This window comes from Poecilia latipinna, unplaced genomic scaffold (assembly GCF_001443285.1).
Source record: "Poecilia latipinna isolate Pla-1442-1.1 unplaced genomic scaffold, P_latipinna-1.0 Scaffold1167, whole genome shotgun sequence".
Taxonomy (NCBI): Eukaryota; Metazoa; Chordata; class Actinopteri; order Cyprinodontiformes; family Poeciliidae; genus Poecilia; species Poecilia latipinna.
In genome coordinates this window covers 37,468-63,516 of record NW_015113783.1, presented here as the reverse complement: position 1 = coordinate 63,516, position 26,049 = coordinate 37,468, and the positions used below count along the sequence as shown (strand labels likewise).

At 43.1% G+C, this 26,049-nt stretch overlaps 4 protein-coding genes across 7 annotated transcripts in view; 1 reads left to right on the top strand and 3 right to left on the bottom strand.

Moving 5' to 3' along the window:
* rcc2 (regulator of chromosome condensation 2) overlaps positions 1–7,642 on the top strand; it is a 17,589-nt gene extending 9,947 nt beyond the window's left edge. For all 3 annotated transcript variants that reach the window (XM_015053206.1, XM_015053205.1, XM_015053207.1), the window contains exons 2-13: positions 68–289; positions 624–717; positions 3,653–3,796; positions 3,881–4,012; positions 4,127–4,215; positions 4,324–4,438; positions 4,630–4,796; positions 4,893–5,073; positions 5,135–5,240; positions 5,327–5,399; positions 5,481–5,558; positions 6,783–7,642. In XM_015053206.1, coding sequence (XP_014908692.1) covers positions 89–289; positions 624–717; positions 3,653–3,796; positions 3,881–4,012; positions 4,127–4,215; positions 4,324–4,438; positions 4,630–4,796; positions 4,893–5,073; positions 5,135–5,240; positions 5,327–5,399; positions 5,481–5,558; positions 6,783–6,887 — 1,485 coding nt within the window. In that variant the 5' untranslated portion in view covers positions 68–88 and the 3' untranslated portion in view covers positions 6,888–7,642. The remainder of the gene's footprint in view (positions 1–67; positions 290–623; positions 718–3,652; positions 3,797–3,880; positions 4,013–4,126; positions 4,216–4,323; positions 4,439–4,629; positions 4,797–4,892; positions 5,074–5,134; positions 5,241–5,326; positions 5,400–5,480; positions 5,559–6,782) is intronic.
* A 660-nt stretch (positions 7,643–8,302) lies between these two features.
* LOC106960230 (60S ribosomal protein L22) lies at positions 8,303–12,124 on the bottom strand. 2 transcript variants are annotated; one of them, XM_015053216.1, is made up of 4 exons: positions 12,030–12,124; positions 11,440–11,550; positions 10,515–10,639; positions 8,303–8,492 (listed from the first exon to the last, which is right to left on the bottom strand). In XM_015053216.1, the coding sequence occupies exons 1-4, from the start codon at positions 12,039–12,041 to the stop codon at positions 8,348–8,350; spliced, it is 393 nt and encodes a 130-aa protein (XP_014908702.1). In that variant the 5' UTR covers positions 12,042–12,124; the 3' UTR covers positions 8,303–8,347. The 2 variants fall into 2 exon arrangements, with proteins under 2 accessions (XP_014908702.1, XP_014908703.1); XM_015053217.1 differs by having other exon boundaries at positions 11,440–11,547; positions 12,030–12,095.
* A 756-nt stretch (positions 12,125–12,880) lies between these two features.
* Positions 12,881–18,850, bottom strand: icmt (isoprenylcysteine carboxyl methyltransferase). Its single transcript, XM_015053204.1, has 5 exons — positions 18,547–18,850; positions 17,461–17,549; positions 17,171–17,340; positions 16,506–16,723; positions 12,881–15,796 (listed from the first exon to the last, which is right to left on the bottom strand). The coding sequence occupies exons 1-5, from the start codon at positions 18,763–18,765 to the stop codon at positions 15,617–15,619; spliced, it is 876 nt and encodes a 291-aa protein (XP_014908690.1). The 5' UTR covers positions 18,766–18,850; the 3' UTR covers positions 12,881–15,616.
* Positions 18,851–19,562: 712 nt separating this feature from the next.
* Positions 19,563–26,049, bottom strand: part of rtel1 (regulator of telomere elongation helicase 1) — a 25,202-nt gene continuing 18,715 nt past the window's right edge. The window contains exons 24-33 of the mRNA XM_015053209.1: positions 25,622–25,745; positions 25,299–25,458; positions 24,562–24,707; positions 24,382–24,477; positions 23,890–24,100; positions 23,677–23,814; positions 21,927–22,049; positions 20,776–20,964; positions 20,564–20,686; positions 19,563–20,392 (exon numbers count right to left, since the gene is read on the bottom strand). Coding sequence (XP_014908695.1) covers positions 20,313–20,392; positions 20,564–20,686; positions 20,776–20,964; positions 21,927–22,049; positions 23,677–23,814; positions 23,890–24,100; positions 24,382–24,477; positions 24,562–24,707; positions 25,299–25,458; positions 25,622–25,745 — 1,390 coding nt within the window. The 3' untranslated portion in view covers positions 19,563–20,312. The remainder of the gene's footprint in view (positions 20,393–20,563; positions 20,687–20,775; positions 20,965–21,926; positions 22,050–23,676; positions 23,815–23,889; positions 24,101–24,381; positions 24,478–24,561; positions 24,708–25,298; positions 25,459–25,621; positions 25,746–26,049) is intronic.

Sequence of the window (26,049 nt, the reverse complement as noted above, 5' to 3'; positions counted from 1 at the left end):
TCTCTGAACTGTCCAAGAAGCCTTTCCTTGGTCTGAATGCTTCTCGCTTCTTTCTAACTACGAACAGCTACATTCCCACTGCAAAAAGATGCCCCGTAAGAAGGTGACTGACGTATCAGGGAACGGAGGGATGAAGAGGAAGAGGGCGACAGGGAAGAGGAAAGACAGAGACTTCAGCAGTGACGACGAGTTCGACTTTGAGCAGGAGAACAACAAGAAACCTGGCAAACCTGCAGCCAAGTCCGGGCTCCAGCCTGTCACTGTGGCGGACGACGTCAAGGAGAAAATAGTGAGTTGGATTCAAACTTTCCCCCCCCAATCTGGTAGCTGGCTTTGCTTTTATCTGTGAGTCCAGTTGAAGAAAATACTTTAACTATACCTGATGATGATGATTGTTTTGGTCATTGGGATCCTTTTCATGTGACAGGATCTAATCCTGGTCCGTGAATTTAAACGGCGTCCAACAGTAGAAAATGCTCCGCACGTCTTTGCTCAAGTGAAGCTGCTAAATCCAACTTGTCCCTTTCAATTATTAACTTTCCTGTGATGAAACAACAAAAGTTGTGGTCTTTTGAGCTAGTTTGCATTTTTTCCCTCCAGCTAATATTGTTTGCTTTCTGCAGAAACTGGAGCTACCAAAGGTCAGAGGTCAACTTCTCATCTTTGGGGCAACCAACTGGGATTTGATTGGAAGAAAGGAGGTTCCCAAACAGCAAGGTAGAGTGTTAACTTCACAAACCAACCCTCAGGACTCACTGCTAACAGCATTTCCTCTGTGACTCTGACAACCGTCAGATTTTCATGCCGGATTCCTTGTCACAAACACAAAGCCGGTATTTTCCTCGGCTTGGTTGTTGTGTTCGACTGCGGTTGGTGTGGACAGAACCCTGCCCCACAGAGGAATGTGCCTTTCTTTTTTTTTTTTTTTTTTGCTAAGAAACGGCTCCTACCTGAGGCGTCTTGTTCTCCTCCTGGGTTGAGGCATCGGAGGTGTGTTCATCTGTTCGGTTCATTAAACATGTTCGTTGCTGATTGAGTAGAGACGGCTGACTCCAGTCTCACTGACTGTTCAGAGCCTGGCGGCTCAGATCTGTGTGTTCGACGCTCTCGATGCCACATCGGTCCCAAACATTGTGATGAGGCCTCAGGGGCCTGCCGGAGTCTTTTTGGGGCTCCGGGTTGATATCTGCGTTTAGAAGGTTGTCCTGACCCATCAGGGCAGCGCGCTGATCTCGGCCAGTGAAAGCGGACGGGATCAATAGGGGATTGATCGGGTTCCGCGTTGTGTCTGCCACGGGGAGTGAAAGGAGTGGAGATGACCACATGGGCGTCTTTGTTTGGTGTGTGTGCAGGCAGCGTGTGCGATAACAGCCAGCAGGATTCTTTTAATTGATTGTGACAGTAATGTCCATTCATATGCATGCATGCTGCGCAGTGAGCCCCCCACCCCCTCGAGCCGCCCTCCCAGCAGGCTGTGCGATGCCTCAGGCAGGCTGCATGTTGCTCTTCTCTGCTGCTCGCTGATAAATCTGCTTTGTTAGGGGTGGTGGTGGGTGGGGGGTTGTCAGCAGGGAGCAGCAGCAGAGACAAAGATCATCTACAGATGGTGATGTATCTTTTGAACATTTGCTGTGAAAGAGAAGCTTTGTGTGAATCCCGATTGCTGCAGTTTGGTTCTTAAAAGATAGGGACTGTAATTTGCTAGTTGAAATGTTCAGATCACTGTGGTGGGTCCGGTTAGCACTCCAGTGGGTTTAACTTGAGACTCGGTGTTTGTTTCTTAATTTGGCGTAACTGTGCGGTTCTAGAAAAGATAAATAATACAGCATCAGTATCTGAATAATCCCTTGGTGCTGTGTGGTTCTGTTGGCGGGGGCTTGAGAAATCTAGTTGCCTGTGTGCCTGGGAGGTGTGGTGGGTGGGGCATCTCTGCTTGTGGGCTGGTGAAGACCTACCTCCATGTTGGGTGGACAGCATCGGAGGTAGTGAGGGGGTGATGGATACCGAGTGATAACTTCTTCCCAATTCCAGGAGACAAATTAGCACACACATCTATTATGCACACCTGCTCTACAAACACACGCTACGCACACAAGGCTGTAGGTCATACCAACACAGAGTCATAAATCATGCAGCCTGTCTACATTAGTGCTGCAGTTAACAAGTCGATTATTTTGATAATCAATTATTTGGATAAAAAAAATTGGCACATTATCCAGATGTTTTTATTTAACCACTTAAGCCTATTTTCTACAATATTAAAAATACATTAAAATGTAAATAAATATTTTAGTTCATTTTCTAAATTAGAAAATCAAAATTTTCTTGCCTAAAATGCAATAACAGGCACCTGTAGGGGGGTTGAGGGGCAAAGGGAGCTGGAGCCCCTTCAATTTTACCCTTAAGGCCCCTAGTACATTTTTGAGTTTTCTTTACAATTCATTCATTCATTTATTCTTTATCTGTGTGTCAGGAAGCCTGCTTGTGCCCCTCAACAATATTATGTAGCTAAATATAATAATTTGACAACATAAATTAGTCTTGCTTCCCTCATCTAATAATGACTCTGAGGATTCTCAGTTCCTCTGCCTCCATGTTGTTCAGACACCAGGTCCATGGTGAGGAGGGGGGCGAAACTGCGCCCTCTAACTATCGCATTATGGACAGGAATGTTTTTTTTTTCTCCCCCCAACGTACACTTGTTTGTTTGTGAATAAAAACGAAAATCTGATGTTGAAGTTAGAAAACCAGTTTCTATTTATTTTTGTAATTGTCCTCGCAACAGCGGGAAAACCCTCCTCTCGCCTAAACACAGAAATGCTTCAGCTGCAGAGAAAACTTCTGACTTTTAACTTCATCATTCTGCCCCCAGTGCTGGACTAAATGCCCCAGTGCTGGACTAAATGCCCGGTTTGCTACAGGCAGCCTGAGTCAGTCCCACCGACGGATATAAAGAATGTCTTTATGTCAGATAATCTGATATGAAGTAATGGTACCGGACTGTCGCCGTGACGCAGCTCAAAGCCTCGGTACCGTCCTGCTCACTATTCGCTCTGCTTCACCTTAACGTTTCTACCAGACGGTTTGAACCGCTGCTGACGGGACCTCAACTGATAAAGAAAGATTCGGCCCACAGCATTTTGAGTTCACAAAATATCACATAAGCATCAGTGAAAATACTGAATCAATAATTTAAACCACAGCAAAAGCCAGCAGCAAATTTTGCTTTAAAAAAAAACACCATGATGGGTGTTTGGATTGGTAGCATATAACCTATGTAGAGTACATTCCACTCAACTAGCATGTGCTTTTTTTCCCTTTCTATTTTAATTTTATGCCAAAAACAGATTGCGATATAAATTGTTACTTCACCCATCACAACAGATATTGGGATATGTATTTTATGCCAAATTGCAAATCCCCAGATGTTCTTTTAGTAGAGCGAAACATTCCCTGGTAGATGCTGGACATGTGGGAGAAAAGCTGTTCTGTCACAATGGCAGCAAGCACAGAGCGTCTTTGATCAGGAGCATTCATCATGGCTGCTGCAACCTGCAGAAACTGCTTAAAGGACACAGAATACAGTTCAACAGGTGGTGTGTGTCTGTAATTACTGAGCATCATTACTGTGTGGTCTATGTGTGTTTTCCAGCTGCTTTCCGTAACTTGGGCCAGAACCTGTGGGGTCCTCACCGGTACGGTTGTCTGAACGACGTCCATGTCAGCTGCGTGGTGTCGGGCCCCTGCGCTGCTCACAGTCTCCTCATGACCACTGAGGGCAAACTCTGGAGCTGGGGTAAGCTTCATGACGCTCCCTCTCTCTGAACGTCTCGTCCAGCAGCGTTCTCTCCTGACCTCTGCCGTCTTCTCTCCTCCTCAGGTCGTAATGACAAAGGTCAGCTCGGTCACGGGGACACCAAACGTTTGGAGGCTCCAAAGCTGATCGAGGGCCTGGCCGATCAGGTGATCGTTTCTGCAGCCTGCGGACGCAATCATACCATGGCACTTACAGGTGGGCAGAAACTCTCAGGTCCAGCAGCGATTGGACCGTTTCTCCAAACAGATCGGAGTGTTCGGTTCTCTGTATGAATGGGAAAAAATACAGAGTTTCCTGCTGTTTCCTCAGAGGACGGCACCGTTTATTCCTTCGGTGAAAACAAACTGGGTCAGCTCGGCCAAGGCAGTCAGACTGATGCAGTTCTCAGCCCGGCACCGGTGAGTGTGGCTTCCATCCAGATCATTCCTGATCCATCCCAGATCAGTTGAGACTTCCAGGTTCCCCAGTGATTCTGGCACACTCAGTGTTTTAATCTTTTTTCCCAGATTTCCTACAATGGTCAGCCTCTGGTGAAGGTGGCCTGCGGTGCTGAGTTCAGCATGGTGGTGGACTGCAAAGGAAACCTGTATTCGTTCGGCTGCCCTGAGTACGGACAGTTAGGTAAAAACTTTTCCATTATCTGCTTTGGTGAAGCGAGTCTGTCTTGCACCCTTCAAGAACGCATTCTGTCCTGTTTGATTCAACTTTTTAAATGGCACACATAACTTTGTGCTCAGATAGGAAATTACCCATTTTACTTCTCTTTCCCTGTGACAAATGACAGTAAAGCTTACGGATCTGTGTCTCTGCAGGCCACAACAGTGACGGCAAGTTTATCGCCCGAGCCCAGCGCATTGAGTTTGACTGTGAGCTCATCCCTCGACGCGTTGCTATCTTCATTGAGAAGTCCAAGGACGGTCAGATCATGCCGGTGCCCAACGTGGTGGTGAGGGATGTGGCCTGTGGAGCCAACCACACGGTGAGAGAGAGCCCTTCCCCACGCTACTGGTTCAGCTGACTGCTTCAACACTCTTGACACTGTTATATGTGTGTGTGTGTGTGTGTGTGTGGACAGCTGGTGCTGGACTCCCAGAAGCGGGTGTTCAGCTGGGGTTTCGGAGGCTACGGCCGTCTGGGCCACACAGAGCAGAAAGACGAGATGGTTCCCCGACTCGTCAAGCTGTTTGACTTCCCGGGACGCGGCGCTGCCCAGATCTACGCCGGCTACCAATGCTCCTTCGCCCTCAATGAAATGGGTAAGAGAGGAGCAGAACACAAGCCGTAGATGACATGTACTGACCGTCTGCTGCTTTGCAGGGGGGCTGTTCTTCTGGGGGGTGACCAACACCTCCAGAGAATCCACCATGTACCCCAAAGCTGTGCAGGATCTGTGTGGGTGGAAGATCCGGAGCCTGGCCTGCGGGTGAGCTGGTTCGACAAGCGCTTCCTGCTCCTGGTTTTCGGGGTTTAACGATGCGTAAAACCAACTGCGTTGTGTGTGTTTGACAGGAAAAGCAGCATCATCATTGCAGCAGATGAGAGCACAATCAGCTGGGGGCCGTCGCCCACATGTGGAGAGCTGGTAATTCTGGTCATGGTGTTGGCTGTGTTGCTGCGAGTCAGGAGAATATCCAATCGATCCGTTTCTCCTTGTGACTTTTAGGGATACGGAGACAACAAGCCCAAATCCTCCACAACTGCTCAGGAAGTTAAAACTCTGGATGGCGTCTACGTCGAGCAGGTACATGACCGCAACTCGGCACAAAACACTACGCTACACATGGAGTCGTCCAGGTCTAACCTTTAGACACGAGTCGATGTCGATGAGAACGTATGTATAAAGTATGTCGGAGCCTTTAGGCTTTTGAAAAAGGAATGAATGAATCTGCATGCATCTTGGAGGGTTTGTGATGTTGAGCCAGTTTACTGACAGAACTGGTCATCTGAAATAAATAACCCTGCTTATACGGTCCTGGAACACAAAATCCTCCTGACCAGGAGTCTCGCTAAGACAGGAAACAGAAAATCTGCTTTGGGAAAGGTACAGTAGCAGCTTTTTGTGTAGACTGGATGTCTTTATGAAGTGTAATCACTCTGACAGACTCAACAGGCTATGCCAACGGAAACACAACATGCAGGTTTAGGTCCGTCCAGCAGATGGACCTGATGTCTCTTTTTTTTTTTCTTTCATTTTTTGGAGTATGCTTTTCACTGACAAATGGATAACTTCTTAAATGAAAAGTAGTTTTCTTTTACAACCCATGGTTTTATGAATTCATGTAAAATGTGCCAAAAACATCCAGCAACTTTTTTTTTTTTTTTTTTTTACCCAAGCTCAGACTTTGCTCAGTCGTTCATTGTGGCTAAATCCAGTGAAAGTTTTCTGAGACGGTTCTCAAGATGGAAAACTCTGCTGCTTTAGCACCACTGAAGCAGCAGAGGGTCTCGAGGTGGTTGTGGCTTAAGAGAGGAGAGCAGTGAAGTCAATGTAGCTAGTTAGCCATGTGGACCGGGTCACCTGGAAGAGGGTTTATGAAAGACCTGGTTCTCCCAGTGACTCCAAGAACGCCGTTAATGATGTGTCCAGATGCATCAGTGGATGTATTTTCACATTCTGGTTGCTGTTGGTCATATACTAAACATGATCTTGACCAACAAATATGGAAAACATTCCACCCAAAAAGTTAGGAAACTAACTTTAACACCAGGACATTTATTTTATTAAAATATTTCATGTTTCATTTGCTGAGCAGGTAAAATGAAAGAAATATATTTTAAACGTGTTTTCAATGGGGAAACCTAAAATGACCTGGAGTACGTTCAACTTTGTGATTTTTGATCTCCAGGGCTAAAAGCCTCTGGTGGAAATTTGTAGTTTGTTGAAAACAGCGGGCCTGTAGGAGCGGTGGCTCCTCGGGTCTCAGATTTCCAGCCCCAGATGTTTGAAACGTGTTGGTCTCCCCAGGTGGTGATGGGCTACTCCCACTCCTTGGTCATCGCCAGGCAAGACACTGAGCAGGAACAGGAGAAGCTGAAGAAGCTGCCTGAGTATAACCCCCGAACCATCTAGGAGGAACCCAGCTGCCTCAGCCAGCTGGCGCTCCTGGCCCGGTAACCGGTGGGGACAGAGGAGTTCGTGCAGAAAACATCTCAACTACCAGCAGACTGGCTGCAAGCGAATTGGGACACTAAAAACCAGAGTTGGGAGATGAGGCAGACGATGATTCTGCAGAGCGTCTCTCCCAGCTCTTCAGGATTTGCAGTCATGCCCTCCCCCCGCCCCACATTTGTCCTTGTATCATTTGATTTTCCACTTTAACGTTCTTCTTCTTCTCGTGTCGTTTGTTTGAAAATGTCATGTTTCCTGGTGCTACAGCAGCTCTTAGCTGCTGAGGGGTTTCGGAGACCAATCCTCCATACCTGTGCCTTTTCTCTACGTCCATTTCGGGGTATGGAGGCCACGATGAATCGGTTGTTTAGCAGTTTGAGCCCGTGTCTGCTGCTGCTGCTGCCGCCTCCGATTGCAAACAGTTGGAAGCTGATGTTCTGAGCTGGTGCACTCCACTTGATGTTACATTCCTTTAATCTTCTTCCTTCAGTGTTTGTATCCAGGATACTCACTCCACAAGCGGAGCCTGTCGGCGCCAAGCCTTCGTTTATTCCAACGCTCAAAGCGGATCCACGAGCAGGCCAGAACTTCCAGAACTGATCTGTTCTTATCAGGCAGAGTTCTGTTTGTACTGCTTTCTATTTTTATGATGAGATTTCTTGGTTACATTGTTTGTTTTTTCATTGCAATGATTAAATAAAGTCCATGTAAAATGAGCTCATGTTGCTTTTTTGATTAAATCAATAAATTAAAAAAAAAGCTGAATAATTCACCTGCGAGCACAATAAACATTTTTACTTAAAGCTGCTGTATGTAACTTCTATAAATGTATAATGATGTGTGGGTTTGTGAGGAAGGTTAAACTTCTCTAACTCAGCCTGGCCACTGCCTTCCTGTGCAATTCCTTTCCAGAAATATTCTCTCTTCCGACAGTCTGGACTTGATTCCCCTCGACTCTGGATTCTCTCGGGTCAATTTTTGACCGGGCCAATGAGCAGACAGAGAAGCAGTGAACGACGACGATGATTTTCTGTGTCTTAGAATTGTGGTCTGCTCGTAGTTTCAAGCAATGACAGCAGAGGAAGTGAAGGAAGCCGTCGCCCACGCTTCCAAACATTGAATTAGCAGCTGCCTCATTCGGATTGGTTCTTCTCTCTTTGCAGTACAGGTAATTTCCATTCAGCTTCACAGTGTCAAACTGGCACACTACATGTGTCACCAGCAAACATTAGCAATTCAGTAAAATTTAAAGCCTCAACGAAGCAAATCGTTTCTCAATACGAGCCCAACACCTTCGACGCCACACGCTGGGTCGACAAAATACCAGACCTATCCTGGTACCGTATGGATTCCATCGACTGAAAACACAGACAAGGTTTTGTACTGTAAACAAAATTTATTTAAACCTACAAAATGCCAATTTAATCTTCATCCTCCTCCTCCTCTTCGTCCTGATTGATCTGGAAGTAGCGGAGCTCGTAGCTCTCCTTGGTGTTGGCGACAACGCGCAGCCAGTCGCGAAGATTGTTCTTCTTAAGGTACTTCTTGGTCAGATACTTCAGGTACCTGCAAAATAACAAATTGGTCTCAAATACAAAATACTTCCACCAATTGCATGAATTATGAATGAGCAACATGTCCGAGCATTAATACTGTTCCAGTGAAAGGTTGGTCACATGTGACTGTCGGAGGGAGAAATGTGGACAGGAAATAGCATATTTTGTGGTACTATTGAGATAAAGATGGGTGACTATTATTTCCTGGCATTTCTACAATAATAAAACGCCCATTTGAAAACGGGCATCTTCAGAATACATCTACAGTGACTTGTCACTGAGCACCAGGCCTTCATTTAATCATTTTTAATGTAGAATTGTTTCAGCAGTTCAACTTGTACAAGTTATGAACATAAACAGCATGTAATCCAAATTCATCCACATTTCAGGCATTTAAAAGAGAATTTTCAACAATGCAAACTACACTTCCTAGCAACATTCAATCTGATGCTGAGCTTTAAAGACTCGAAAATAACTTAAGATAACGAGACACAAATTAATGACTGTTACTGTTGATTCTAGATGAATTACTTGAGCTTTTAGCAAACAGGGTTACTAATCTTCCTTCAACAAAACGACCAGGATGGAATGAATTAATCTGAAAAGATGCTAAATGTCATAGAAATGACTGCACAAACAGACCCGTAAAATCAGTTTCAATATAGTTAAATTAACAGAAGCACAGGAACTCAACATGACAACAGATGAGAAACCTGACAGTGAGCTTCGTCTCTGTCTTGCTGCCTGCAGACGTGTGTGTTAGTGTTTGAAGCCCCTTCACACACACTTCACTGATCCATCCGGAAACTTGCTACTGAGGGGGGAGATTAGTAGCAAAGGTGTCAGATCTTTTTCTGCAGTTTTACTCCTGGGAGGACATCATAGCTTTTCATTTCATGGTTATTTAATTTCTTTAGTCCAAATACTTGCTATCCACACTACGGGACAAGAGAAAATGAACCATTCTTTCATCCTTTTCCATTGTCTGAATCTGTAGTCAATGTGTGCTCCTGTTTGTCCTGCAGGTGTGATTAATGGAATATCTTCTGATGTTAAGGCTTCCTGAACATTTCCTGACTCAAAATGCCAAGATAAATCGTCCTTTTTTAGGAAAACGTTCAAGTGTCAACACAAAAATCACACGTTTCTGGACTTTCTACAACAGCCAGGTTTGATATGCAGAACCTGTAGAAAGCATAGACAGATTGACAGACAAATGGATGAATGAATTAATGGAACAACTCTGGGATAGGGACTAAAATCTGGAAGTCCCAGAACTTTCCATCCATATGCAGAGCTGACAGTCCAGATTTTGTCAGAGAACAGGAACCCTGGCAGACTGAGACTAACACTGGACTTCTGGGCTGATGGGGCAGATTCAGCTACAAACATGATCACACATGTTGTACTGAAGGAACGAGCTGACAGACCAGACAGCAACATTACGCATCTAAAGTCAGAATTAGTCCTCTAACATGCAAGTAAGATCTGAACCATTAGAGTTGCAGAGAGGGAGACGCATCCACTCCTCCTCACCCCAACCCATGAATGCCTGTGCTTTTCAGAGTTCCTAAAGGTTTACAAGGTCTTGTCCCGTCTTTCCTCTCTGAGCTGCTCCATATGCCTCAGGCCGGCTGATCAGCTGAACTGAAGCTCAGAGATGGAGCCTGTAGAGTTGCTGCTCCCACATCATGGAACCATCTGCCCTTACACTTAAAACACATTTGTATTCCTTTTAGTGTTTTACTGATCTTATTGTCTAATTTCTTTTGTCCTATCCATAGACTTGATGTTTGCAATCTGTACACTTTGTCAAAGCTGTTGCTTTTAAAGTGTTTTATAAAGTAGCAGAGCAAAGAATTTTGCACATCTTTTTCTATATAAAGGTATGAGATCTATAAACAACACAAAAAGGTTGTAAACAGTGGTGATACCAGCTGCCCTTTCACCCAGACAGCAGGTAGAGGTGATACGTTTCCATGGTGACGTTTCATCCACAGTACCCTGGAGCTAAACACTGAGTGGTCCTCACCTCTTAGAGAAGGGGACCTCAGAGGAAACTGTGATCTTGCTCTTGCTCCTCTCGATGGACACCACCCCTCCGCCCAGGTTGCCAGCTTTCCCGTTCACCTTGATGCGCTCCTGCAGGAACTGCTCCTGGAAACCAGTCACACAGGGGGTCGTGTTAGTGCAGTGGAATTAATACAAGTTGACTTTAACAGAAGTTAAAGTCAACTTGTATCACAAACAAGCAAGTATCACAAACTTGGATTGAAATATGTTATTATTATAGAATAACATGGTCCAGGTTAGAAGAGTCTACATGTTGTAGTTTCTGAGCTTGTGCTGTACTAATATACTCCAGATGCTTAAAAAACAACACCACCAACATGGCTCTTTTATTGACCTTCCACAAACCAAATGAAGGTTTCACAAATCTCAAACTGGGTATTAAACATTCTGCGTGTAGTGTAAAATAATCTAGTCCGGGTTTGAAGAGTCTAAATGTTGTCGTTTCTAAACCACAGCAGACTGAGCATGTGCAAGGTAGTGAAAAACAAGGCAGAATTGTCCCATAGCCATTTCCTCAATCGAAAACCAACTTCAGCTTAATGTTTAGAGAGCATCTGATTACGTGCATCGTTAAAGTCATTGTGTTTAGACCTCCTCTCCACTCACACACGGTGATATCCGTGTTGTGACCCACATGTCAAGCTGCTGTGCAGCATCTTCTGCATGTTAATCTGCAGACAATCGGACATTCTGCTGATTTCTCAGAAGAGCACAATCCTAGACTTCCTAACAGGGAAGCTGCTGTGGTCGCTAATTTGCATCTCATCAAGAAATCACATTTGTTCCCCGATCAGAACATGGTTATTACTAGCCAAGAAAACAACAACAGCAGAATGTGAGTGCAGAGCCCATGCAGGGGCAGAGCCGAGGAGAGCGGCACTTACAAAGTTAGCAGCGTCCATGATGCCATCTTCAACAGGATGGGTGCAGTCCAGAGTGAACTTCAGCACCTGCTTCTTCTTCTTCCCACCTTTGCCGGTGTTCTGCTTCTTCTGCTAATAGAAGAAAATACTTTCAATAAACACAAAAATATTTTAAGACTGGGCTAAAACACTGGTCTGGTTTAAGTGAGGCTATTTTTTGTTTTATAAACGGCGGACCAAACGCTGATTTCTGGGTGTTTCTAAAAGATTTAGCCGTTTGGTTCAGCTCGGTTTCAGGCTTTAGCTGCTACAGGATTATCAAGAAAGTAATAAACCAAGCTTATCATCTGATCGCGTTAGCCATTTAATCTCAGCAGAAGCTAAGCGCAGCCGTCAGCTGGGGGAACAACGTGGTGACTTACGAGCTAACAGCTAATAGGCCGCCGCAGACCCAAACTAACAACAAGCCGCCTCGTAACCGGCCTTTAGTCGGATTTTATTACACTAAAACCTTAAACCACAGTTGCACTGTCACGACAGCCATTTTCTCGGAAGCTACCACTGACTATTGAGCTGTAATTAAGACTGTAATAACAGAGCGCTTCACTTACAATAGGCGCCATGGCTGAGAAGCTAGCAGAAAGGAAGAGCCAGTAGTGCGCATGCGTTTAAAATAAAATACCGAGTCACTGATCGTATCCTGTTATCCGTGATCGATTAAAGGGCATTAATTCCATCTCAACTCTTAGAAAACCAAATAAGAAATGTATTTAACGAAGGGTGGTTCTAGCAATTGTTCTTTACGATACCATCGTATAAGAGTATAAGTCTTGTATTACAATGTGCATCTTATTTTTGAATAGTCCATGTATGTTTTTTACTATAAGAACAGAAAAGACTACTGCGTAGCTTTTGTTCCTCCTTTGTAAAAGTTAGACAATTCTTTTTCTAAAATCTGAAAATAGAAACACATTTTAGAAAACTTCCTTAACTTTCAAAATAGAGAATTATATTTAGTGCATGTTTAGAAAACCTGGTCTAAAGAAGAGCAGATTATATAGACCTAGAATGCATAGTTTATGCATTCTAGGGATGCATAAAATATCAGCAATAACATCGGAATCGGCCGTCATTTGTTTTGAGCATATTGGCTTTGGTCCAAAAACTGTGTCTAATGAATAAAACCAGGCGATATTAACAACCGATATTTATTTCCATTTTGTCGCCATTTGTTTCCAGAGGGGCTGAGGAGGAGGCTGGTCATGTGATATTTACTTGGTCATGTGATGATGGCGATTGTGCTGCAGGGCAGGACTGAAGCAGTAGAGAAGTCAACAGTGTGGTTGTTTTATTTAAGGTGCCTAAAGTGTAATAAAATACATATATCAAATATCAGTTATTGGCCATGACAGAAATATTAATATATCAGCATCAGAGAAAAAACAAAAAAACAGAGCCGTTTAGATAATAACCTCAACTTTATTTCATACAAGCAGTGCTGAATAAATGCAGTCAACAGTTTTCAGTCAAAGTGGAAAACCTGCCATAAAGGTTCTCTATGCAGGTAAAATGCAGCATAAAATCCGTGTGTGTGCCCACAACTTTTAATCATTTACCAGAAATCTCCCACCAGGTACTTTGTGGAGAAGCTACATGTGTCAGATTAAAAGATAAACAAAAACATGACCTTTACTGAGCTGTTATTCAAATTTAGACCAAAGTTTTGGAGTTTTGTCTTGTTGAATGTGGTGGAAATGAGTTGTCTCTGCAGTCGACGTCAGAGGAGGCGCTGCAGAGGGACTGACAGAAACAGATGATCAAACTCTGATGGGTTTTGGAGGTCAATCTGCTAAAACAGTAGCTGAGACAAACTACAGGTGCTGGAAACATTGCTAACAGGGGTAGTTTGGGCCTTAACTAGTATACAATTCATTGAATTGCGTTAATGTTTGTTCCAATTCAATAAAAATATGAAACATTTAATGTAATAAGGGGAATTCAACACCTTTCAAATGACATGTTTAAGTACTCAGTTGGTATTTCATGACACATGTTTCATTTTGATTAAAGCCAGAGGACTGATGGAACAGAATGTTATTGCCACTTGACTATTAGATAACCGATTAACATAGGGTGTGTAATCAGAACAACCTGTCAGTGAGCTTTCAAAGCATGTAATGTGATATGAAGTTTTAGTAGCAGCAGTTAAGGTAAGAAGAGATTTTTGACTTCTAATTATATAAACCTTTCAATTTTGGATTATTAGCCCACTAATTATTGTACTGATAGAACTTTAGAGACCAAATTATTTCTATATTAAACTCAAAAGAATGACAAGGGGATGCACTTGGTTTCAATCATGGCTATATATATATATATATATGCTTTATTGAATTGGAACACACTTGATTAAATAAAATGGCCCATATGCCTTTGTATGTATTGAACATGATTCTCTGGGAGGCAGCATTTATCGACAGGGGTCACGACCCCGTCTGGGCGCCACTGCATACCTGACTGCCTGACGCCTCAGAGTGACCTCGTCCATCCTTTAATATAGTCTCTGTTTCAGAATTGTAAACCATGAAGGGAAGACTTTATTATGAAACACAAAGTGTGGAGGTCAAGACTTTAGTGCAACATCCTGACCGCAACATTCCTTCCCACTGCGACGCGCCACGCACACATCTAAACATCTTCTGCATAATACTTTGGTCTGTTTGTGGTTTGTACAGACGCACAAACTATTTATGGAAATGTGTGAGAATTATTGGGACAACTTTGGAACTCATTGCGCTTCCAACATGAGAACCTAGTAGTCCTTAGAGGACGTCCGAGTTTGTGCTACAGTCGTTATAAATCATTGATTTAAAACAAACAACCAAAAAAAATTGCTTAAATATTAAACAGTACGACAAGTCATCATGCCTCATGACTCTAAATGATGCTAACGAATGAGAGGGGACGCCACAAGATGAGCACACATCTGGAAAGCAAAATGGATGAAAAAGCAGCCACTACCAAAGCAAAACCCTGAGCACCAGAAGATTCCCCAGACCCAACTCTGCCACACGTACAGCTTCACCCATTACAGAAAAGACCAGAGGCTCACCACGCTACGCTCCTCTACAGTTTTAGAGAAAAAAAACAACAAAGTTCAGGTGTTCTATGTTATGTAATGTTTTAAATAACAAAGGACACCCTGCTCAGCTAAACAGCACATGTAATGTGATATTGCGGCGTGTCTCATTGAGAGAGAGAGAGAAAAAAAAAGTAAAAATCTACAGAAACGTTTACATTTAGTCGTCTCAGAAGTGGAGGTCAACTTTCTCCTGCTGGTCCCGTTTCTATCTCTGCTTAAAGGCAGTTCTTATTTTAATTCATCTCTCCCCGTCTAGAAAATATCAGGAGATGAAAGAAAAGCAGGAGGTGATCACAGGAGAGGGTGACCATCTTCTTCCTCTTCCCAGCCAGACTGTCGGAACCAGGTCCAGACACCAATCACAGACCGTCTGTGGTTGGGGTCTGGAGCTGGTTCTCCTTTCTGGAGAGAAAGTTTCATTGTTTCTGCAGAGATAGAACAAGATGCTCAAAATGAGAAAGTGCAAATGAGAAAACATGGCTTTTGTAGAAATACGTTTTTTTACGACCTTAGAGAGTGGGGTCAGGAATAAATATGGACATTGATTTTATGGTGAGTGAGCAAGCAGTAGATGTAGAAAAAAAGCAGTAGAAGATTTAGACTCTGCATCAACAGGTCCTCCATTTACATACTTCTGATTGGGAAAAGCCTTAAGCGTGATCCTCCACATTAAAACCTCTCAATATTGTTCATTTTCTGTGAAACATCTCTAATACATGAAGTCAACTCTGACATGTGATGCTGAAGGGTCCGGGCAAAGCAGCCGGCAGATGAGTGGAAACCTATCGCCATGGTGACGGCATGCAGACAGAAACGGGCGAGAGTGAGAATGCGTGTACAGCTGAGGTTCTCTGTTCATATACTGGACGTTGGTAGAAAAACAGCAGCCCAGCTGCCGTCACTCTGCCTCTGCAGCTGCTGGCGCTGCGGGCTCTCAGCCGGGGCTTCACCTTGAGGGGGGGGTGGCAGCTGCTCCAGCAGACCACACATCGCCACCAGGTCTGACCTGCTAAGGAGCTTGAAGTCTGTTGGGCTTGGTGTCCAGGTCTATGGGGACTAGTTGACCCGGATCCCAGAGATGAAGGGCAGCCCGGTGGGGACCTTCCTCTTGTACTCCACGTAGTCCTCGGCAAAGAAGTGGATGAGCGAGAGCTCCTCCTCCTCTATTCGCTCCCGGAAGAAGCGCCAGCTGGCTATCGTGTAGCCCAGGATGCAGACCGGGTTGCACAGCATGACCTGCAGCAACAGACGCTCGTGAGCAAACAACACAACATGGCAGCAAACTAACACTTAGAGAGGGCAGGGCGGGGCGATATGAATGAGAAATGCATCACTATATAAGCATTTCTCATCAGGCGATATTGATCATCATTCATTAGTTTTTTTGAATTGCTGCCAGACCAGTTTAATCCAGTTTCCTCGCCAGCGGTTCTCCTTCCACTCCGAGTCGTTGCTGTTTATTTTGAAACAGTTAAAACCAACTTTATGTAATTTTTTTTGTAGAATACTTTGGATTTTTCAATAACATTACAAATATTAACTGACAAGACAAAATCACTAGTAGTAAGACAGTGGAAATACACTGGTGTCTAAACCAGTGCATTTCCAAGCTTAACGTGTCCATCCTCATGTTAATGAATCAGACTAAATGTCATTCATCGCTCTCAGTCCTGTTTAGGGCTCAGATAAATGGTTCTCAAGAGACCAGTCAAAGTGGAGTCATGTCTCTGCAAAAGCTTTATGTTGGAATGCTGTAGATGTTCTAGTAACTTTTCATAAATCCTGAATATTAACAGATCAGACATCTAAAGCTGCAAGACATGACAGAGATGGATGAGAACCAGTGAGGAGCAAGAGCTGGTAAATAACTGACTGAAGCTGTTCAAGTGGTTGGTCATACAGTGAAGTTTGCATTAACAGGAAAGAGTAGCATGAATCGTGTCACCTGAGTTCCTATGCTCCAGTAGAACCAGCCCACATAGGACGGGTGTCTGAAGTAGGCGTAGACCCCGCTGGTGACCAGAACGTGGCTCTGGGCTTTCTCATTCTGGACAATGTGGTTGAAGTTGGAGCCGGCCGTCAACATGGCAGCCTTCCGCAGGCCCTCGCCGCACAGCACCATGACCAGTCCAACCAAGCTGACCCAGGTTAGATGCTTCAGCTCTATGGCAGGAGACAGAGGCCAAGATAGAGAAATAGCACATAAATGTTTTTGGAAAAAATCTAATAAAGATGTAGGCAAAACATCAACATCTAATTCACTGACTGGAGGAGTGACCTTTTTATTTTGTTTTATTTATTGTTTTTGGTCGTTTTATTTGGAATGTTTAAAATATCTTCCAGTTCCAGTGTAAAGTGTTCTTTTCCAAAATTAGAGTGTGTTATCTTTGGGAGCGCAAACTTGCATTATTATGCAATCATCTACAAATTAATTGAAAATGGTCTCAAAACAACATTATAATTAATTTGCCCCAGTGATGTTATTCAAAGCAGCTGCTCAGATCAAGCTCTTCTCATTCTACTTTGGGAACCCAAACATCCTGTTAATAAAAGCCACACACAAGCCAACAGCTGTTAGCTCACAGAGCAGAAACCTGCAGCAAGCGGCACCTGGAACGGTGAGCTTCTCCACGGTGAACTCCAGCCATGACGACACGGCGGCCAGCGTGTATTCCAGGCTGTGGTTGAGCAGGAACGAGTCCAGCGACAGGCTGCGAGGGTTGATGACGGCGGTCACCAGGTATTCGGAGTAATGGAAGAACGAAAGGGAGCACATGTACCTGGACGAAGACACATTTGACACGTTACAACTTGTCTGACCCTCCTGATGATAGAGGTCGCTATAAGACATTTTTTTAATTGACAAAAACCAAACAATGCAGTTCATATTTGATACATACCAGCCAAAATGTGTCCAAGTGGTGTCAGAGAAGCTAATGATTAGGCCACAGCCGAATGTAACTCCCAGAAAGCAGGCTCTCACAGCAACCTGCAACAGGCCACGACACTCTGTTATCAGACCGTTCTGTTCTCATGGAGACAATTAGCTGGAGCTAACATGTCCTATAAAGACAGTCTGTTAACTCCATAAACACCATCTAATGGTGTTTACTGTAATATAGCATAAGTATTGTTTATATAGTATTAGATAAACACAATATAATACTGTTTATGGCGTTTACAGAGGAGTGGCAAAAGAAAAGAAGGTGGATTAGCAAAGCATCTTATGATGTCATCATCCAGGATATGTTCATGAGGAATATTGTGGATGTTGAGCTGTTAGCGTGAGCGTCATACAACAGCAGTCTTCAGTCAGAGGCTTCTGAAGATTTGTTGTAAGACTGACTGCCACTGGAGATCCTTCCTGCCCACAGCAACACTGTCCAAAATGACTCTTTGAAGATACTTGTACAATACGAGTTACAACAACATTTAATTTCCCTTTGGGATAAAGTACTTTTTAGCTGAATTTGAACAGAAGACAAATATAATGGCCTAAAATGATGAAGGGAAATATTTAATAAATATGCACTAAAGAACATGTGTCGCCATTTTTAAAGAACCACTATTGAATTTCTGTTTATAAGTAGTAATATAATAACAAAACAAAAAAAACATTCCTGCATACTCGAGGGTTAGTCTCTGTGGCTGGAATAGTTCAACAAAGTTACGAATACGATTGAGTTCTTCAGCAATGGCACGTCTGAGCTTCCGTACAGCTTCACATGTGAAAGTAAAACAATATGTTGCTAATGTGCCGGAGTCCTATGGTTAGCTAGGTAACACCAGCTGTCTTCGCGATTCGCCTAATAAGATTATCTGCACAGAGCTGAAGCTGGGGGTTTGCTAATCCTCCTCTCAGGCTGAAACAGAGAATGAAACTCTCTGCTCGTCCCAGCAACAGACTGAAGAGCAGGAAACATTTTAAGCACAAGCAATGGTCTGTTGGTCAAATTTACGGGATGTAGAGAATCGTATGTGCTTACCTTATACACTGGTCCTCTGTATATGACAAGCAAAAGGCCGTTAATAGCCGCAATGTGGACACAAATTGCAATTTTCCCTGGAGTCTCTGTCAGATAATCAAAGACCCAGTCCAGGTGTCCGAACCAGGTCCGGATGAGTGGGATAAGGACGACGCTGAGGCCTAAAAGAAAGCTTTTTATACTCACTCTGCCTTCCAATACCAACTTATTGCCTGCCATGATGGAAGTACCGGGATGTGCCAAAACAAGTCTCGCGAGGTCTCAAGGTTGTTGACGTATGCCGCATTCAATGACCATCAGAGAAAAAAAAATCTTGGTTTTTGTAGAAAGTGTGCTCCGAGTTCGTTAAGTATGGAAAAGTTCTGAATTTTCCGCTCCAGAAATGCACGTCTAGTTATACAGCCATAGTAACAGACTATAAAGAAAAACTCAGTGTTTCTACCTGACAGGAGTTGAGGCTTCTAATACTGGAAGAGGACACTGGATAAAACCAGGTTTCATGCCAATAATCATTCATTCGATATGTTATATAGGCCAATTTTCATCTGTGACCTACTTAATTATTTTAGCACAGCTTCATCCTTATCCCTTTTACATGTTCAGAGTTTGGCTCCATGGAATAGGTCTCTACAAAGTTGGATGTTAGGAGAGAGGACTACTCTGCTAATAGAGCTTCAGTTAAAATATAAAGACAACGTAAAGTATGAATTCAATTTGCTGACGCCGCTGGGGTTAAAATAAATTTACTTATATTGCAGTTGTCAAATTCAGGTCCATGAGCCAGATTTGGCTCAGAATGTAATTATATTGATACACGTAACATTAATACTACAAATCCAAGAATCTTCTGCTGGCAGACTGCCTTCTTTATGATCTCAGAAGAGATGCCAGATATCTGGAAAAAATTAGACATTTTTCAATTTATGAAGGCTGGCCTGAGACTTTTTTCATGTCTCATACAGTTTCAGCCCACTGTGTATGAGTATGACACTCATGTTCCATTGAAATAATCACACTGAAAAATCCCATTTTTTATTTATTTAAATAGTTTTAAACATAATAGAAGCATGAGCAGAAAATCCATTTATTTTTATTCATAAAAAAAAAAATTCACCTGAACTTTTCATGACTGATGCAAATAAGAAAAAATATTAATTTATATTAAAAAGGCTATTACTGAAGTCTGGGCTTCAGAACTGAAACCTCTGTTTGGCTCTCATCAGGTAAATTTGTAGTTCCACATAATCTGTAAAAACAAGCAAGTTCATCTAGTTGTTGTTTTCAAAGCAGACAAAATTCTACTGGATCTGAGCTGCTGTTGTGTAACATTTCTGTAGAAATCCATGATTCAAAACCCAGAAATAACCAATGTGATAGGCGGAGTAACCTGATTTGATCTGATGTAAAGTCATGTCCATCACACACACGCAAGCACACAGCTGATTTGTGAAAACCAAAATACAACCTGAAGGGAAGAAAAATGCCTCATCCCCATCACTCTAACATGTTCATTGATCACATGTTGATCGATGTGGTCAACATGTCAACTTCCAAGAGAATTTATGCAGATCCTAATTTGGGAAACATTTGCTGAAAAAAACTCCAGGTTTCAGCATTGTCCACTGAAGTTCACAGATGGTTTCCTCATTTTAATCAAGCAGAAAACATGGAAAACTTGAATTTTCATTGGCTTTCCTCAGAGGAAAACAGGTCCAGGTTGTTGTACAATACAATTATTCAGGCTGATCTGAAACAATAGTCCAGGGTCAAGGATCAGACTTTCTTTCACTGTTGGAGAAAAAACTGGAAATCTTGCTTTGAGTCTTCAGAGGTGGTGAGAGAGGAGCTGAAAAACAAAACAGAATCCTAAACACGGTGAAAAACTTTCAGCCACTAGACAGAAATGTCATTTCCAGTATGTAGCTGTGATGACATGGAACTGCAACAAACTGAAAACCAGACATAAAGTCAGAGATGCCTCAGAGAAACATGCGTAACATCGCTGATGGACTCTGACCTGCAGAGGGCTGCTCCTCGCTCACAGCAGGACTGTCAGCGGCTGACACGGGCTGACCAATCAGAGCATCCAGCATCTCTTTGTAGCGCTTCTTATGGCGAGGGCGAACAAACACACCGAACCCTTGAAAACACACAATACACATATCCTTTTCGTCAAATCTCCAGCATGCAGAAGCCAGGAGATCTGTGGAGGACTCGGGCAGAACCTACTGATGAGGAGGTGGAAGTTCTCATCCCTCTCTGTGAATAAGCTCACCACGGTGGTCACCAGGCTGTCGTAATCGTCCGTCTTCTTGTAGCCGTGGATGGCCTGGAAGAGCTGGGCGGACTTTTCAGGTCCCAGGGCTTGCTTTACGTCGGCCAGGAAGGCAGCGTGGATCTCGCTCTTATGGTCAGAACCTGGCCAGAAGAATGCTCAGTGAGCTTATTCATCCACACTGCAGCTAATCTTCCAACTGAACTATTCAATATAAAATACTGCTGTCAATCAAATAATTTAATCAGATTAATCACACTAGCTCTCTGATAATTATGTTTTTTTTTTGTTTTGTTTTGTAGCAGAAAGCAGGTGATGTAATCTCCCAGCACTCAACAGAAATTAAGAGAAACTTACTTCACTATATATGCAATCAAATAGTAGCAAACTTGTTCAGGGGAAAGCAGACAGATGAGAAGTATTTTATTTTATAGTTTTTGGGGCCCGACCCCTTTCTGATGCCGCCCTGGACAACTGCCCATACAGCGCATATCAAAAACCATCACTATATGCACGCTTTCAAAAATGTTTTATTGTTTCAAACCAAACATGTCTGAAGATTCTCAGTTTTCCAGGTTTTAATATTCAGGAAGACTTAAAGGAAGTCATTTTGTCTTACGTATTCATTTAGAAATATCCCACTCCGTTCATTTCCTATGGAACTGGTGCCATGAGCCACTTGTCCTTGTCCTCCTCCAGCAAAATGACCACCGTAATTTGTGTGTGTAAAATTTCGAGCTCGTATACGTAAATGCGCACATGCGGGCTAGCGACGCAAAACGAGCAAGTTGAAAACTAAAACGTTTTGTTCCTGTCTGCTGTTGTGTAAAACTATCACCTTCCCCTGTTGTTCATTGCTCCCTGTCTGTAAGGTCCATAATGTTCTGCTGTGAACTACAGAACCCTCCGCGGAAGAGAGGCTTTTAGGTAGTTTGCTTAACCTGCATCAGGTAATATTAACACATTCAAATTTTCTGATTAATCGCATGTGTTAATGTGTTAACGTTGAAAGCTAAAAAACTGGCTTTTCAGAGCTATAACGACTCCATCAGACAGACAAAATGGCCAAACACACCAGTTGCCTCCTTAGCCTAAGATCTCCTACCAGATGGAGCTGCTCTTAATCCCTGCTGGCTCAGGTGTCGTCCTCCTCTGTTGAGCTGCTGCGTGTCGAGCTGACCGCATGTGGACCTGGAGCTCAGAGTTCCCACCGCTTGGCGATCTACAGCTGGAAAACAAACGCATCAAAGTTTTCACAAACCTGTTTTTAGGAAATAACTGTAAATTTGTACTTTTTAATTATAATTTCTATTTTTCCCCTCTCCATTGAGATCACAAGGAGAGTTTCCTCTAGACGTCCACAGAAAGAATGGAAGTCACTAAAACGTTCCCAAGTTGCAATAGTGTATGAGCATAGTTCGTTCTTGGTGGTTCTGAAGTGGTTCTCCGATAAGTTGAACAAGTAATATTTTCTTGGTGTTGTGAAGCGTTAGCTGACTGCTTTGCACCACAACTTAATGATATTTTATGTTGCCAGTTTTTGTTAATTATGTTTTCTTGCTTGTTGTATTTTAACTGCAGCCATCTCACTGTGAGCACTTAAGCGGGTTTAAGTCGGTCTAATTCAGCGTTTTACAATATCCAGCTTAAATGTTGATAGTTGATCGTTTTCTCATTTTTTGTGGTAATTCCAGTTACTGAACCACCTCAACTAGAAAATCTTTAGTTTTTTTTTTCTCTGCGTGTAATTTAGTTCAAGTTATATATTGTTTGTCAGAAAGGGCCACATAATCAGAAACATCATCATTAAGGAAAAACTTAATTGTGAAGAAATATATTTTCCATGTAAACCACACGAGAATGATTTCAGTGAATTGCTGAAATAAGCTGCATACAAAGCATTACAAAGGTAACAATTTAATTTTCTGTCCTACAAAGTAAGAGCTCTTCCAGGTAAACACTAACCGCGTTTGCAGGCCTAATTTGCTCAAATCAGCCGAGCAAAGTCATTCGTTGGGTCATAAATGGCCAGTGGGGTGCACTATGGACACCCCTCATCTAAGTCAATATGCCCACCTGAACTAACACCACATGGAGATGCAACATCAGCAGCTTGTCACATGTCTGCTGGTCACAAACACACTGAAGCAGTGGTCCCCAAACATTTTCCTGTGAGGGCCAAATAACTTTTCCCTTCTCTGGTGGGGGGCCGCAGATTGTTGAGAGGGGAGGGGGGGTTCTCGATTGATTTTTACCCAGAAAGCACATGGGCAAAACCCATGAGTGAAACGGTCACTGGGACTGACTAGTATATATTCCATTGAGGGAATTTAACTATAATATATTAATTTCTCATATGTTAACATAAAGGCTCGTTTTGAAGTATAAGCTGCTGCTTACAGGCATTGCTTTGAAGAATTCAACCTGGAATGGGGCATTCATAACAGACACTGTGTTCATCTCTACCGCTAGCAAACAACCGAACTGATTAAATAACATAAAAGTCAAGCAGTTCCCTAAAAGTCCAACAGATGGCAGCAATGCGCCCCACAGTTTACAGGACACACTTCCTGCTAAAGAGCCCCCTGGTGGTTGAAGAAAAATCCACATATAAACCAGAACATACAATAAATGAAAAAAAATCTGAATGCTCTCTGGTATTGTTCAGGGGGCCGGACCAAATGTGGAGGCGGGCCGGATCCGGTCCGTGGGCCGTAGTGTGGGGACCCCTGCACTGAAGGATTGAACTTGTTGGCAGTTAGCATTTAACTCAAAGCAATTCCAAGAAAGTTCCCACTGTGACTTTTTTTAGAGCCTCCATCAGTAACACAAAGAGAAGTGGCTCAGTTTCCTACCGGTCTGCAGAATCACAGCTTTCTTCTCCTCCTTAGACAGCGAGTGCTCCGGTTTGAACCCACAGCCCTGACCCAGCAGCTCCTGACATTTCTCATCAAATGTCTTTTTGTGATGCGGACGAACAAACTGGTAGAACCCTACGGTGCGGAAGCAGTTGTGGTTAGAGCAGACGTGCTTTTACTGGCTTCAGAGTCCGAGGCAGAACGACGCACCTCGGAACAGGCTGTGAGTGTTGGGGTCTTCAGCCAAAACAGCCGTCTCTGTCAGCAGGACGCTCAGGTCGTCCGTCTTCTTGTAGCTCTGCAGAGCCTGGACGATGTGGTCGAAGCTCACCTTGCTCAGAGACTTCTTCATGTCGGCCAGGAACTGTTTGGCCCTGCCGGCCTTACTCTCCTCTGACCCATCCTCGGAGACACTCGCTTTCTTTAGGTATAAAAATGAAAGGATCAGATCCTGATACAAACATGTTTATGTTAGGACAGTAGCAATAAAACAAGCAGCTGCTCAGTTTGTTTGGACCTTGGTTGATCCACTGGTTGATTTAACAGAAGTGCAAATTTTATTTTAATTGAGTTTTTTTTGTTTGTTTTGTTTTTGAGACTTGGTGCCCCGACCACCGGATTTAGCACGTTTTCTGGGGAAAACCCTGGGTTCAACACTTGAGGTCTGAAAAAGCAGCATTTAATCATCAGTGTAACATGTACCTGTTCCTGAATCAGCTTGATTTTCCGCTTCCCTCCCCGCAACTCGTCCTCCATCTTCTTGTCATATTGGAGGGACAAGGTGGACAAGCGGCTGGCCTTCAGAAGCAAAAAGTCCAACAAATTATTTGAAATGACAGCATTGTGACTCCAGGTTGATCATGAAGTAACCAGCCGCCCCACCTTCTCCTCTCCAACATCTTCCTCCCAGCACCGGTCGCCTCTCTCCAGAGCGTCCAGCAGGTTGGTTGGTTTCCTCTGACTTTGCTGCACCTCACTCTCGTAGGCGATGCACAGCTTAGCCACTCCGTTAGCTCTGCTCTGCTCGTCTGATCAGAAACACGCCACACAAAGTAGCCATTTTAACATAAAATATGTCAGGTTTTGTTCTTTGTCTGTAGTTCCTGTTAAGTTAATGATATCACACATGAAAGGATGAGAAGAAAACCATCCTGTTTTCTAGAAGACATTTAAGGAACACAACAAAAAAAAAGAGGAAGAAGGTGATTTGGTCAGATCTGGTGAAAATAGGTACTGGACCTTAGAAGTTAGTGTTTTTATATGTGTTATTTCAGGGCACATAGCAAAATGAAGTTACTATGTCACCTTCAGTTGCATAAAAAGTATAAATCAAACATAACTTAAAAGAAATGCGACTTTGATTTCTCAAACATGCATGAAACATTCCATGTATGCTTATGGTGAGAGAATAAGATTAGAACATAATGTAAGGCTCACAAAGGTATATAATACAGAATACCCTTCCTTACTTTAAGATGTGATGTTTCTTGAGGTTTAAAATTTCAACTATGAACTCAGCCTTTACAGAAAGTATTGAAGGGCAGGCTGACAGATGAATAGAATAATGAACAGAAAGACGACAGATTGATGGCAGAGCATTTTTAAAATACAATACTGACCCAGTTTTCTTCTCTTGAGGCTGGGAAGGTGTGCATCCAGGGCCTTTGCTTTCTGGGTGTGGTAACTTTCAGAGGCAGAGCCAGAGGAAAAACTGGGAGTGTTTGATGAGCATTCAGTTGGAAGAGTTTCTAGTGTAGGGATCTTCACCACAACAGGCCTCTGGGACATTCAAACCAAACCAAACTGAAGCTTTAGTCACATGTACAGCATGCCTGAACTCACTTAGAAATATTTTATCAGCACTTTACAGGTCAAAATGGTCAAATTCATAATCAGAAAAACGGTTTTCATTGATAAAATCATTCAAAGTAATGCAACGTACTATTTTCTGTGCAACCCGAAAGAACTGAGACACATCACGGACAACGTTCCCAAATTTGTCGTAGAGGCGAACGTACGGCTTGACCCAGGATGGAAGCTGAGCTCTGGCATCAGAGCTTTTAAACCTAGACGAGAAAAAAACAAAAACAAAACAAGTATGTTCCCATTTTCACCAGAGAAACAGAGATTTCCAGTGTTAGGAGTTGTGGTTAAAGTTCTTAAATTATTGTGGGAGTGGTTTACATGTAAAAATCAACAAACTTTCAATTCAGTTCAATAAATTGTAATTCATCACAAAATGAAATTAAATGTCATCGTGTCTCATATCATCAAGGAGTGATTGTGGAGTCAACTCATGTAATATCTAGGGTTCATGTACAGTTGTGGTCAAAAGTGTACATACACTTGTAAAAAATCATAATGTTATGG

Bases quoted from the DNA above. Each gene is read 5' to 3' on its own strand.
- LOC106960230 (XM_015053216.1), bottom strand. The intron at 10,640-11,439 runs GTAAGTGCCGCT...ACTGGTTTCCAG, and splicing joins TCATGGACGCTGCTAACTTT to GAGCAGTTCCTGCAGGAGCG. The intron at 8,493-10,514 runs GTGAGGACCACT...GTTATTTTGCAG, and splicing joins GAGGTCCCCTTCTCTAAGAG to GTACCTGAAGTATCTGACCA.
- icmt (XM_015053204.1), bottom strand. From the start codon at position 18,765: ATGGCAGGCAATAAGTTGGTATTGGAAGGCAGAGTGAGTATAAAAAGC. The intron at 17,550-18,546 runs GTAAGCACATAC...GGCCTGTTGCAG, and splicing joins ACAGAGGACCAGTGTATAAG to GTTGCTGTGAGAGCCTGCTT. The intron at 16,724-17,170 runs GTGCCGCTTGCT...CTCCTGCCATAG, and splicing joins GGAGAAGCTCACCGTTCCAG to AGCTGAAGCATCTAACCTGG.